This window comes from Dasypus novemcinctus, chromosome 21 (genome assembly GCF_030445035.2).
Source record: "Dasypus novemcinctus isolate mDasNov1 chromosome 21, mDasNov1.1.hap2, whole genome shotgun sequence".
Lineage (NCBI taxonomy): Eukaryota > Metazoa > Chordata > Mammalia > Cingulata > Dasypodidae > Dasypus > Dasypus novemcinctus.
Window position 1 is genome coordinate 40920936 of NC_080693.1, and position 13557 is coordinate 40934492.

General features: G+C 41.7%; 1 protein-coding gene across 6 annotated transcripts in view; it reads left to right on the plus strand.

The window, feature by feature from the left end:
* Positions 1-1211: 1211 nt before the first annotated feature.
* Positions 1212-13557, plus strand: part of AP2B1 (adaptor related protein complex 2 subunit beta 1) — a 187653-nt gene continuing 175307 nt past the window's right edge. Inside the window, exons 1-2 of one of the 6 annotated variants that reach the window (XM_058283174.2) lie at positions 1212-1492; positions 8719-8778. In XM_058283174.2, the coding sequence (XP_058139157.1) occupies positions 8742-8778 (37 nt within the window). In that variant the 5' untranslated portion in view covers positions 1212-1492; positions 8719-8741. The other 5 variants (XM_058283178.2, XM_058283177.1, XM_058283180.2 and 2 more) reach the window with 5 other exon arrangements.

Below are 13557 nucleotides of genomic sequence, written 5' to 3' on the forward strand. Positions count from 1 at the left end.
TAAGGAAGGAAAGTATTTTAAAAAGGGGTGCTTGGTCAATATAATTCACCAAAGGTGGAGGAGGATGAGAACCGAAACACTTTTGGATTGAAGGTATATTTTGCACATTGCATTTATTAATTTTTTTCTTAAAATATATATATTTCTTAGAGAAAAAATTGGAAAATTCTGAAAAATATAAAGATGATAATAGAACTTTTTATAATCCACTACCTAGAGATACCCACTGTAACAAGAATATATACTTTTCTGGACTTGTAATTTTGTTTCTCTCTTTTTTTCTTCCCTTAACACCATTTCAAAGCATTTTCCTTTGTCATTATCATTTTTCAAAAGTATGGCTCAAAAAGTATTTTCCAATAGTAGAAATAAATACATATTCAATGTAGCTCATCTGAAAAATTAAAAATATTAGGAAGAAAATTAAATCTCTCACCACCCAGCAATAAGCACTCTTAACATTCTGATATATATTCTTAATGTCTTTTTTCTCACTATAAAATTACACTGCTCATATTGTTTTGTATCTTGTTTTCTCACTTAACATTGTGAAATTTTTTATGTCATAAAATATTCTTCCACAACATTATGCAGCTATTTGACTGGCCATAAATGTTTACATTCTCTTGTTTTACAATTTAGGTTTCCAGTTTTCCTCTTTTAATAGGGAAAACAATACAATATTTTTTAACGAAATTTTTATTTACTTCTGATTTCTTCCTTAAGAATAAAATCTAGTTTCATTGGCAGGTAGTTCCATTTACCCTCATCAACCTTGTTCTCTAGTTTCAGATCCAGAAATCTGGGTCTTGGTTACTGACGTGAAAGGAACTCACTTTTCTGGTAGGCATACACCTATTACATGCCTGGTACTCTACCTACTTTATTCTTATTCATTTAACCTTCATAACTGAGAGGGAGAGACATCATTTTCTTTTCACGGACTGAGGAGTACTTAAGCAAATTGCCCAGTCACACTCAGGGCCTCGGTAAGGAACTCATCTCATGCCATTTCAACCTCTTGCACCACCTTCCTCTCGTCCCACAGCTTCCAGTATAGTCCTGTGCTGGATCATCAATGCTCAGTTATCCTCCAGGGAAAGAAAATAGCAGGATATTTCACCCTCTCTATATGTAAGTTTTTCAGGGAACTTCTGTGCGAGGAAACAAATCCAGAAAACGTCTACTTGTTTGACCTTCCCTTCGAATAGCGCCTGAACAGACTTGCGGCTCCTCCGCACCAAGCGAAAACACTTGGAAATCCGGGAAGACAGAAATCACCGCCTTTCCGGTACAGCGTCGCGATCCGATGACGTCACGCGACGACGTCCTCTTACGCCAGCGTTTCCTGTCCACCATCTTTGTCGCTGGCATAGTGGGATTTGCGCAGTGACTTAGACCTGGAGAAGGAGTCGTGACGGGCAGGAAACCATTACACCACCACCCGGGCCGTGCTCTCCGGCTGTTGCCGCCACCTCCGCCCTTGCCTCCGGTGAGTTCACGCTGGCTGGTTTTAGGGTGTGTCCCTCATTGTTGGACAGGGGACATCCCAAGGCTGGGTTGAAGGAGAGGGAATCTTAGGAGCGTGACCGTTGAGCGTAGACAGAGCCGTCGGGTGTGACCGTTGTAAGCAATAAAGGAACTCTTCCGCGGTGGCTGTGGTCGGGTGGGGGAATCCGCGGGCGTGGCAGCTGGGAGAGGTTTTGTTTCGAAGGAATCCTTGTGGTTGGTCGGGCGAATAGGAGAGCTGAAGGCCAGGGCTGTGGCCGGTAGAGGCTAGAGGCCGAGGGGAGAACCTTCCTTCCGACTCGAGGTCGGTCCTTTGAGAGAGGCTGGGACGTGAGCAGTGAGCGAAAGGGAAGTGGGATTCCCGCAAAGGTTTGATGAAAAGGCCGGGCTCCTTTCGCCTCTCCGTCTTTTAATTTGAGGGTAAGAGACACCTCTCCCCCATCTCGTAATGGAGGAACGTATTTATAGAATCTTGACCACCTGGGGAAAGAAGAGGCTTTCCTGACACTTGGGAGAGGGAAAGAGAAACCTCCAGAATTTTGACCCGATATGAGAGAGGGGGAAGCAGGTGGGGGTAATTCTGAGCCCGGAATTGTTTTTCTGGTCTTCACAGAAATGGTCTGGTGTGAGAAAGGCTGTAGGTTAAGCTACAAGTAAAGAAACTGGAACTTCCTGTTCTTTCCTTATTCTTTGAAACCAAATAATTTATTCATGCCTTTTGTTTTCAGAGCAGTCTTATATTTTGTAGGCAGGCTTATTTACTGAACTCATTTGGACGCATGGGATTGCTTCATTAAATTTTGACTTAAAAACGAAAAGTGATTTTTAAATACCAAACGCTATTATAATCATTAATGGCTTAAAAGAAAAAGAATAAAGAAAACGGAGTCAGCTGAAAAGATGACTAAGAAAGGTGATCTTAATGAGGAACAATTTAAATTATTAATTATTTTCCTCGTATACATCTATTGCTTAGCCTCGGGGTACACTTAAAAAGTAATAGTAGAAAGCTGCAGATGAAGGAGATGCAGCTGTACAAGAAAACGTGTAACACGTTCCAGTGATGACTAAGTGAGGTGGTAAGGTGAGAAACGGCTTGCAGGTTATCTTAGCAGTTGAAATTCCCAGGAAGGGGAGACTCAAGTCCGTTTTTTACTTTTTTTTCTTAAACCGATCCATTTTGGAATAGTATGTTTTAGGCGCAGGTTTGAAACTAAGCTGAACAGGAGTGAATTATATAAGACAACTGCTACCACCCCACCCTCCTTCCCTTCCTTCTTTCCTTTTTACAGATTTTATTGGTATTTCAGTATTGAATATAAAACTTTTGAACTTCTTTCTTACTATGTAATATTAACAAGTACTTTTTTTCTGTCACTTTTAAATGGAAATCACAGGTGATTTTAGTTTTTAAGGGGTCTTATAATTTCTCAGAGGTAAATGATCCCCCAAATTTTATGGTCTTTGTGTTATTATTGGATATTTGATTAAAAATGAATTTAGCACCTCTCATTTGTAATAAAAAGTTGCTGGAATGACTTTTCTGCTTTGTAATTTGGTTAACTCCTTGACCAGTTTTTTTGTTTGAAGACCCAGTTACTTTTCTTCTGACCTTATTCCAAGCTATTAATCTTGTTTTGCTCCTTATTTTCTCTTTTGAGGGACTAGTGGGTGCAAGGAAAAGAAGTGGGAGGAGGGACTTTGACAATACGAGCTTGGAAATACGAGCTTCTGTTAAAAGTATGTATATGTTTTGTCTTTTCTGAAATACAGTGACATCACGCTCTGAGCTAGGGCAAGTATAAGTGATTGTGTGCTTTGACTGGAGCCCCTAGGCCATATCATGAGTCCTCAGAACAACCAGTTTAATTTGAAATGGTAGAAAGGTGCGAGTTTGAACTCTGGTAGCTTTGTATATTCCTGGAACTCCTGAGGCAATCTGAGCCCCTGCCCCCAACGGGACCTTGATTTTTTTTGATCCTCTTCAACACATACTTGTTTTTTTTTTTAAGATTTAATTTGTTAATTTCTCTTCCTGTGCATTCGCTGTGTGTTCTTTTGCGCTGGCTTGCATTACCAGGCGGCACCGGAAACTGTCTCTTTTTTGTTGTTGTTGCCTCATCTTGCTGTGTCAGCTCTCCGTGTGTGCTGGTGCCACTACTGGGTGGGCTGCACTTTTTGCATGCAGGGCGGCTCTTCTTGTGGGGCGCATTCCTTATGCGTGGGGCGCCCCTGTGTGGCACAGCATTCTTTGCGCACGTCAGCACTGCGTGTGGGCCAACTTACCACACGGGTCAGGAATCCCTGGGAATCGAACTCTGGACCCTCCATATGGTAGGCAGATGCTCTATCTGTTGAGCCATATCTGCTTCCCTGATTTTTTTCTTGAGCTCCATCTTGACTACTTTTTCTGTGGCTTCTAACGCAGATATAAGTTTTTACCATCCTATATTTTGGGGCATCTGGCTGTGTTTATCTCTGTGGTGTGATTAAGTATATAGCTGTCTCTTTTTAAAGATACATACATTTTATTGAGGTGAAATTCACATAACATAAAATTAGCCATTTTAAGGTAGAAACAATTCTCTGACATATATTCACAGTGTGCAACCATCACTGCCTTTTCTCATTTATTAGTTTTTAAAGATTTTATACCTCACCCCATTGCTCTCTGTATTCACTTGCACCCTCTGTGGCACCGGGAAACTGGGTCTTTTTTTTTTTTTTGCTGCGTCAGCTCCCTGTGTGTGCGGCGCCACTCCTGGGTGCGCTGCACTTTTTTTACGCGAGGCAGCTCTCCTTGTGAGGTGCACTCCTTGCGCGTGGGGCACCCGTATGAGGGTGTGTCCCTGTGTGGCACGGCACTCCTTGCGTGCAGCAGCTCTGCGTGTGGGTCAGTTTACCACACGGGTCAGGAGGGCCCTGGGTATCGAACCCCAGACCCTCCCATATGGTAGGTAGTTGCTCTGTCAGTTGAACCATTTCCGCTTCCCTCTCATTTGTTTTTGTTTGGACTCTTCATTTTTCTTGGAGTTTCTCTTGGCTTAAGGCAGGAACTGACTTGGTACAATGTCTTTGCACATTTGGATAAGAGCTAATAGAGTGAAATGTTTCTCCTTTCTCTTTAGAGCATAGATTCTTAATTTGTGTGAATGGGCTACATACCTGACTCCTCTCTTCCCTGAAATTTTGTTGGTGGGTACATTCTCTAGTTATGAACACTTAATGATCACAATGAACAGGAAAGTATTCCTTGCCATTGAAATTTATTAAGGGGAGGTTATGAAATATGTAGGCCACTAATAAAAAAAGCAGAATTTAGATTAGATTAATTACATGTTTAATTCCTGTTAAAAATTTAAGTTGTGTATGAGAGCTTTACAAAACAGAACAATTTTTGTGCCCTTTTACAAAGCTGCTTGGAAATTTTAAATCTTCTGAGATTATTTTGATGATCCCATAGGACTGAGTGGCATAACATCGAGACAGATCATAGTGAACTTTAGCAGTGGCCCTCCTGTGAGACTCTAATCTCTAGTACCCTGTTTTTTCTGTTTGTATGTTCAAATTCATAGATTACTTTGGATTTATTCTAGGTCATTTATATGAAGGACCTCTTTATACATATACCTCCTTCACATTTAGTTTACATTGTGAATGGATTAAATGATTATACAATTTTTTTAGTTTTTGCTAAAAAGTCATAATATATTGCATAAGACAATCCTCTCTTACAGGTTATTTTTTGTTTCAGGTTAATTTTTTATCACTAAAATTTCTATATTGTATAATTATATTTGTAGTTCTAGCCCATTTCTTTTAACCAGTTAATTTTGTGAAATTCTGGCACAAACTAAGGAACTTTTACAGGCTGTTTTATAGAGATGAGGGCAATAAATAGTAAGCAGCTGTTTTCCTGTTTGGAAGGGTTGCAGATGAGCCTAATTTCCATCAGATTGTCCAGGTAGCACATTTTTAGATGTTAGGTTTGACTTGGGTCTTTTTCATGATTTATCCAGCTCTTATTCCTTTCCCTTAATTACTTTGATTTGTTTGGTTCTTAGGTGTTTTTCTGTCAGATCCATATTTACTATTGGTTGCCAAATGAGTTATCACTCAAGTTTGCCAAATGTGTTCTCTATCATGCTCTGTTGACCTGACACTTATTAGCAGGTGTCAGGATTTTTGTCTTGAAATTGATAATAAGTATTATTAATTATGTTGGTAAGAAAGATGGGAAATGGATGTAGCTCAACTGATAGAGCATCTGCCTACCATATAGGAGGTCCAGGGTTTGAACCCAGGGCCTCTTGGTCTGTGTGGTGACCTGGCCCACACGCAGAGCTGCTGCGCACAAGGAGTGCCATGCCATGCAGGGGTGTCCCCTGCATAGGGGAGCCCCACATGTAAGGAGGTACCCCACAAGGAAAAAAAGCACAGCCTACCCAGGAGTGGTGCCCCACTGTGCGAAAAAAGTGCAGCCTGTTCAGGAGTGGTGCCACACACACGGAGAGCTGACACAGCTAGATGACGCAACAAAAAAGAGACAGGGTGCCGCTGAGAATGCAAGCGAACACAGAAGAACACACAGCAGGGAAGCGAATTTGGCTCAACTGATAGAGCATCTGCCTACCACATGGGAGGTCCACAGTTCAAACCCAGGGCCTCCTGACCTGTGTGGTGAGCTGGCCCATGTGGAGTGCTGATGCGTGCAAAGAGTGCTGTGCCACACAGGGGTGTCCCTGCGTAGGGGAGCCCCATGCAGGGGAGCCCCATGCACAAGGAGTGTTCCCCTCAAGGAGGGACGCCTCGCACAAAAAAAAAAGTGCAGCCTTCCCAAGAGTGGCACCACGTACTCAGAGAACTGACGCACCAAAATGACGCAACAGAAAGAGACACAGATTCCTGGTGCTGCTGACAAGAATGTAAGCAGACACAGAAGAACACACAGCAAATGGACACAGAGAGCAGACAATGGGGGAGCGGGATGGGGGGAGAGAAGTTTAAAAAAATAATCTTAAATTAAAAAAAAAGTAGAAGAACACACAGCGAATGGACACGAGAGCTGACAATGGGACAGGGTCGGGTGGAGAAGGAGAGAGAAATAAAATCTTAAAAAAAAAATACTAGTTTTTTTTTTTTAAAGATTTATTTATTTATTTAATTTCCCCCCCTCCCCCGGTTGTCTGTTCTCTGTGTCTGTTTGCTGCGTCTTGTTTCTTTGTCCGCCTCTGTTGTCATCAGCGGCACGGAGAGTGTGGGTGGCGCCATTCCTGGGCAGGCTGCACTTTCTTTTGCGCTGGGCGGCTCTCCTTACGGGTGCACTCCTTGCGCATGAGGCTCCCCTACGCGGGGGACACCCCTGCTTGGCATGGCACTCCTTGCGCGCATCAGCACTGCGCATGGGCCAGCTGCACACGGGTCAGGGAGGCCCGGGGTTTGAACCGCAGACCTCCCATGTGGTAGACGGACGCCCTAACCACTGGGCCAAGTCCGTTTCCCTGTTTTTTTTTTTAAGATTTATTTTTATTTGTTTCTTTCCTCTTCCCTCCCCCTGCCCCCTCTGTGTCCATTTGCTGTGTGTTCTTCTTTTGTCCGCTTCTATTGTCAGCGGCATGGGAATCTATGTCTCTTTTTGTTGTGTCATCTTGTTGCGTCAGCTCTCCATGTGTGTGGTACCATTCTTGGGCAGGCTGAACTTTCTTTCGTGCTTGGCTGCTCTCCTTACGGGGCGCACTCCTTGCGCGTGGAACTCCCCTACATGGGGGACACCCCTGCACAGCACGGCACTCCTTGCGCGCATCAGCGCTGCGCGTGGGCAGCTCCACATGGGTCAAGGAGGCCCGGGGTTTGAACTGTGGACCTCCCATGTGGTAGATGGATCACCCTGTCCACTGGGCCAAGCCCGCTTCCCCAGTGCTAGTTTTTGAGTGCAGAAGGAATAATATTAAAAGGAAATTGTAACATATTTAAAGAAGACAAGTGCATCAGACAAGGTTCTAGAGTTTCTGAATGAGAAAACTTTCTCATTGTTTTGGGAGAAATGTGTCCAGTCCAATACTACTTTTGTTTTCCTAGTAGAGTCTCATATAGCTAGATTCAATCTCCTGGGAAACAACACACAGGAGTTAAAGTTGAGACTGGGATCCATATTCTTTTAGTTTTAACACCCATTGTAATTCTCTTTTGTTCTTTTTTTTTTTTTTTTTTTAAGATTTTATTTATTTATATTTCCCCCCCTCCCCTGGTTGTCTGTTCTTGGTGTCTATTTGCTGCGTCTTGTTTCTTTGTCCGCTTCTGTTGTCATCAGCAGCACGGGAAGTGTGGGCGGCGCCATTCCTGGGCAGGCTGCTCTTTTCACGCTGGGCGGCTTTCCTCACGGGCGCACTCCTTGCGTGTGGGGCTCCCCCACGCGGGGGACACCCTTGCGTGGCACGGCACTCCTTGCGCGCATCAGCGCTGCGCATGGCCAGCTCCACACGGGTCAAGGTGGCCCGGGGTTTGAACCGCGGACCTCCCATGTGGTAGACGGACGCCCTAACCAATGGGCCAAAGTCCGTTTCCCTCTCTTTTGTTCTTGATGTAACTGAGTAAATATCTCATTCTTTTGCCTGTAAACTGGTATTTATTCTTTGGCAATACTGTTGGGCCAAGAATAGATTGTGGGAAATATGAAAACTGTAATTTAAAATAATTTATGCCCTAAGGCATGCTTGTCGTAGATGAAAGAATAGTGTCCTACTAAGTAGACCTTTTTTTTCCTGAAAGAGATTGCTCTCATTGAAAGTTGCATGTAATGGTGAATAGACTGGCAGAATTGTTTTTTTTTCTCTAACCTTTGTTGCTTTAGAGTACATGCTTTGGAGAGTCTCCATCTTGAGAAGTAAATCAAATTTTCTTGAATGGAAAATAACATAAAATTTTCTTTATCTTAAGTTTTTGAGTGACTAATTAAATATGTATTTACAAGGAGGTCTAGCTTTGGCTCTGGAAGACTTTGAGCCACAGTACTCAGATTATCACCTCATTTCATTTGAACTTTGGTATTTTTTGTCCAGATTGGTTCCTTGAGGCAGGAGTTACATTCTTAATTTTCTTTGCAACTTTTTTAATCACCAAGTATGGTACATAAATATTTCTTAAAATTAATTTGATGCCTTGCTGGGCTTATATAACTTGGATAAAGGAATTCTTTTTCTCTCATTATAGGTACATATTAAAGATCCAAAACCATGACTGACTCCAAGTACTTTACAACCAATAAAAAAGGTAAGTGTGAGAACCTGATCAAAGCTTTTGAGTTAATTTTTGTAAGTTTTCTTGTAAGACTGTCCCAAGAGTATTTTCCTGACCTTTTAGACATGCAAATCATGGTCAACTTGATTGGGATCTACTACTTTTTACAGATACATGTATTTTATTTTATTTTATTTTATTTTTTTTATTGACTTTGTAATAATATTACATTAAAAATATATATGTGAGGTCCCATTCAACCCCACCCCCCCACCCCCCCTCTCCCCCCCCAACAAGACTCGTTCCCATCATCATGACACATCCATTGGATTTGGTAAGGACATCTTTGGGCACCTCTGCACCTCATAGACAATGGTTCACATCATGGCCCATACTCTCCTCCATTCCATCCAGTGGGCCCTGTGAGGATTTACAATGTCCGGTGATTACCTCTGAAGCACCATCCAGGGCAGCTCCATGTCCCAAAGACGCCTCCACCTCTCATCTCTTCCTGCCTTTCCCCATACCCATCGTCCACCATGTCCACTTTTCCCAATCCAATGCCACCTCTTCTATGTGGACATTGGATTGGTTGTGTCCATTGCACCTCTATGTCAAGAGGAGGCTCAGATTCCACATGGATGCTGGATGCAATCCTCCCATTTTCAGTTGTAATCACTCTAGGCTCCATGGTGTGGTGGTTGTCCTTCTTCAACTCCATCTTAGCTGAGTGTGGTAAGTCCAATAGATCAGATTGTAGGTGCTGGAGTCTGTTGAGGCTCAGGACCTGGCTATCACATTGTCAGTCCAGAGATTCAAATCCCCTAAATATATCTTAAACCCCAACATTAACTGCACCTCCAGCACATTAGCATGAAAGTCTTATGAAGGGAGATCCCATCTGAGTCCAGATTCATCACACATAAACACCATTTCCAAAGAGGGGCCATCTGCCCTGGTAGTTAACCCCATCGGCCATGACCATAACTCCCATGGGTCTCTTTAGCTCTCAGAGGAACCAATATCTGGGGGTTGTATCTGCTTTATCTGTCTCTCTGACTCTGCTCAGTTGTGCATGAGGGCAATCCTTCTGCCAGCCTCCAGACTCTTTTTTAGAAACTCGTAGCCATATAAACTCATTTCTCCTTTCCATTTCCCCCTTACTTTAGGTCAAACAGCATTTTAAAGTCATGTTATTTTAAGATACATGTATTTTAGTACGTTATTATAGTATGGGGTGGTGGTGGTGGTTGTTTTTTTAAGGTACTGGGGCCAGGTAATAAACTCAGGATATCTAATGTGGGAAGCCAGTGTACAACTACTTGAGCCACGTTGGCTTCCCTGAGTGTTTTTTTCATTTGTTTCTTGTTTGTTTGTTTTTAGGAGGTACTGGGAACTGAACCCGGAACCTCCCATGTGGGAAGCAGGCACTCAATTGCTTGAGCCACATCTGCTCCCCAGTATAGGTTTTTACAGATAGAACTGTGATTTCATATAATTTTGACTTGGAAGTTTTGTTTCAGCAAAAAGAACAGGATGTCTCTGGTATTTGAAGTCAGTGTTGATCCACTGAATATTGGCAGTTCTGAGGAGGGCAAGAGAGGAAGAAACTCGTTTATTTTCTTTTAATATTTTACTTGGAAATAAAAGTTTTATAACAGAGGAGTACTATTAAAGCAATGCAAACATGTAGAAAGAAAAAATGGAACTTCTCCCTCTTGCCATTCCAGTTCCAAGGGGGAATTCAGTATGTATCCTTTCAACCTTTTTCTGTGCGTATAAATACATTAATTAAATACATTTGATTTATAAATTATCTGTAATAAAAAAGGGATCATGGAAAATAATGTATGGCAACTTTATATTTTTATATTCCTCCATTCAGATCTATCTCGTTCTTTGTCTAGGTGTATTATATTTAAAACAGTGAACCTGTAGAGTCATAATTCTATTATTTTTAAATCATACACTACAGAGTACTAGAATAACTTTGAATTTGTTAGCCTTAGTATTTTTGTGATGAATAATACTGGTTTTTACATGTGAATGTGGGGCTAGGAGCTAACTCCTCTTGGGAAATCCTAACCCCCTCATTTTTTATAAAATTATTCCTAAACAGCACATTTCTAGAGGTATGGGTGACCTTTCCATCAAAGAAAGTTTGGTTTTTCTTAGCCTTTTGTGCCTCTCAGCTCTGTTCCTCAGGATCAGAAATTCAGTGCTTTTGTATTCAGCAGTCCTCCTGTTCACTAAAGTATTCTGGGCATGAGACCAGCTTCCATGCCTCCACTCCTCTGGTTCTCTAACAACTTGACTTTCTTCTCAAATATACGTTTTCTTCTCTGCAGTGGCCAAAATATGACATTCTCTGCCCCAGAATTTGCCTTGTCTTGTTTCCTTTGTAATGTTTACTAGCTTCATCCTCCCAGTTGTATCCAGGTTTAGTATCCAGGTTCGGAAAGAACAGAGTCCTTTTCAACCTTCATTTATTGATAAAATTATTCATTAAATTTTTTTTTTTTTAAGATTTGTTTTTCTATTTATTTTTCTCCCCTCCCCCCAGTTGTCTGCTCTCTCTGTCCATTCGCTGTGTGTCCTTCTGTGACCGCTCCTGTCCTTATCAGCAGCCCCGGGAATCTGTGTTTCTTTTTGTTGTGTCATCTTGTTGTGTCAGCTCTCCGTGTGTGCAGTGCCATTCTTGGGCAGGCTGCACTTTCTTTGGCGCTGGGCAGCTCTCCTTATGGGGCGCACTTCTTCAGCACCGCATCTGGGCCAGCTCCACACGGGTCAAGGAGGCCCGGGGTTTGAACCATGGACCTTCCATGTGGTAGGCGGATGCCCTATCCATTGGGCCAAGTCCACTTCCCTCATTAAATATTTATTGAGTACCTACTATGTACCACTCATATTTCCCCTACATTGGTGGTGTTTTTTCTGATGAAATCTTGGTAGTTCAAACTTTCACCATGTTTAAAGGTGAGGAAGATCAAGTGGTAAATGGTATGCAGTTTGGACTTCTAATTTATAATCATTTCATGTGATTTAACTCCAAGTGCAAAGGACATCTAATACCTGGATCTTGGTTTCTAAATATCATTTTCCACTAAAAGGTATCAAGGCTCCACGGAGAAATAACTAATTCCAGGACTGGGTCAGGGAAACATGAACATACTGCTTTAGAATGTAAGGAAGTGGGAAACGGACTTGACCCAGTGATTAGCGCGTCCGTCTACCACATGGGAGGTCCACGGTTCAAACCCCGGGCCTCCTTGACCCATGTGGAGCTGGCCCATGTGCAGTGCTGATGAGCGCAAGGAGTGCCGTGCCACACAGGGGTGTCCCCCGCGTAGGGGAGCCCCACACGCAAGGAGTGTGCCCCGTAAGGAGAGCCGCCTAGCGTGAAAGAAAGTGCAGCCTGCCCAAGAATGGCGCTGCACACATGGAGAGCTGACATAGCAGGATGACGCAACAAAAAGAAACACAGATTCCCGTGCTGCTGACAACAACAGAAGCGGACAAAGAAACAAGATGCAGCAAATAGACACAGAGAACAAACAACCGGGGGGGGGCGGGGAGAGGAGAGAAATAAATAAATAAATATTTAAAAAAGAAAAAAGAATGTAAGAAAGTGCCTAAAAAATAACGGGACATTTCAAGGACATTGGCACACCATAGTTCGAAGGGGCTTCCACAGACCAAATTTGGGACAATTTGAGCATAGAAAGAAGTGGAAATGATGGATTATAACCCAATGTATAAAATAAGAATCTATGATAACAAATACATGTACATGTATGTAGATATATGTGCACAAATCATAGTAATTGTTGATTCAGACGAGTCATCATGGATGCTAAAACTAGTGGGTGAAAGTTTAGCGAGAATAGGATATTCACACAAAGTATCTTTTCACAAATTACTTATTAATTACCAAGGGAAAAATAGTAACTTTACAGTGGAAAAACTTAACAGACACTACTTTAACCAAGTATTCAACATTAACCTCACCAGTAATGGGACAAGTTAATCTCATTTGTTTCATGATGTGATTGCACTGATAAACCCAAACTGAGGGCATTCTGTAAAATAACTGCTCTATTTAAAGAAAAAAAAAAAAGACATCATGAAAGACTAAGGCTGAAGAACCATTCAAGACTTAAGGAAACTTTATACATTATCCTGAATTGGATTCTGGGTAACGTCTTCTGTAAAGAACATTATTGAGACCTTTAAATAAAGTCTATAGATCAGTGATGATGTATCATTGTTACATTTCCTGATTTTGATCATTGTATTATTATGTACGAGAATTTCCATGTTCTTAGAAAATATACACTGATATTTTGGGCTAAAGAGGCAGCTTACTGTGAAATGGTTCAGGAAAAAATATGTAAATATGTAGAGAATATGATAGAAAAAAATATGGCAAAATGTTAACATTTAGGAGATCTTGCAGCTTTTCTTGAAGATTGAAATCATTTTTAAAAAAGTTAAAATTTCATGAGCAAGTTGCTTAATTTTATTGGTCAGTGGCTTTCAACCTTGTCTACACATTGGAATCACCTGGGGAACTTTATTTTTTTAAATTAAAAAAAAAATCTTTATTTCAGATAAAATTGACATTTTCATAATTTAAGGAAAGCAAAGACACTTCCTTATCTTGATTCCATTATTTCAGGGGATTGTGGTTTATGTGAATATTAGAGTTCCTGAGTGTCGTTTGTATATTTGCCTACATACTTGTGGGAAGCTTCTGTAGTCTTTTCTTGGTTGGAATTCCAGTTTTCCTGAATTCTTCCCTTTCCTTCAGGT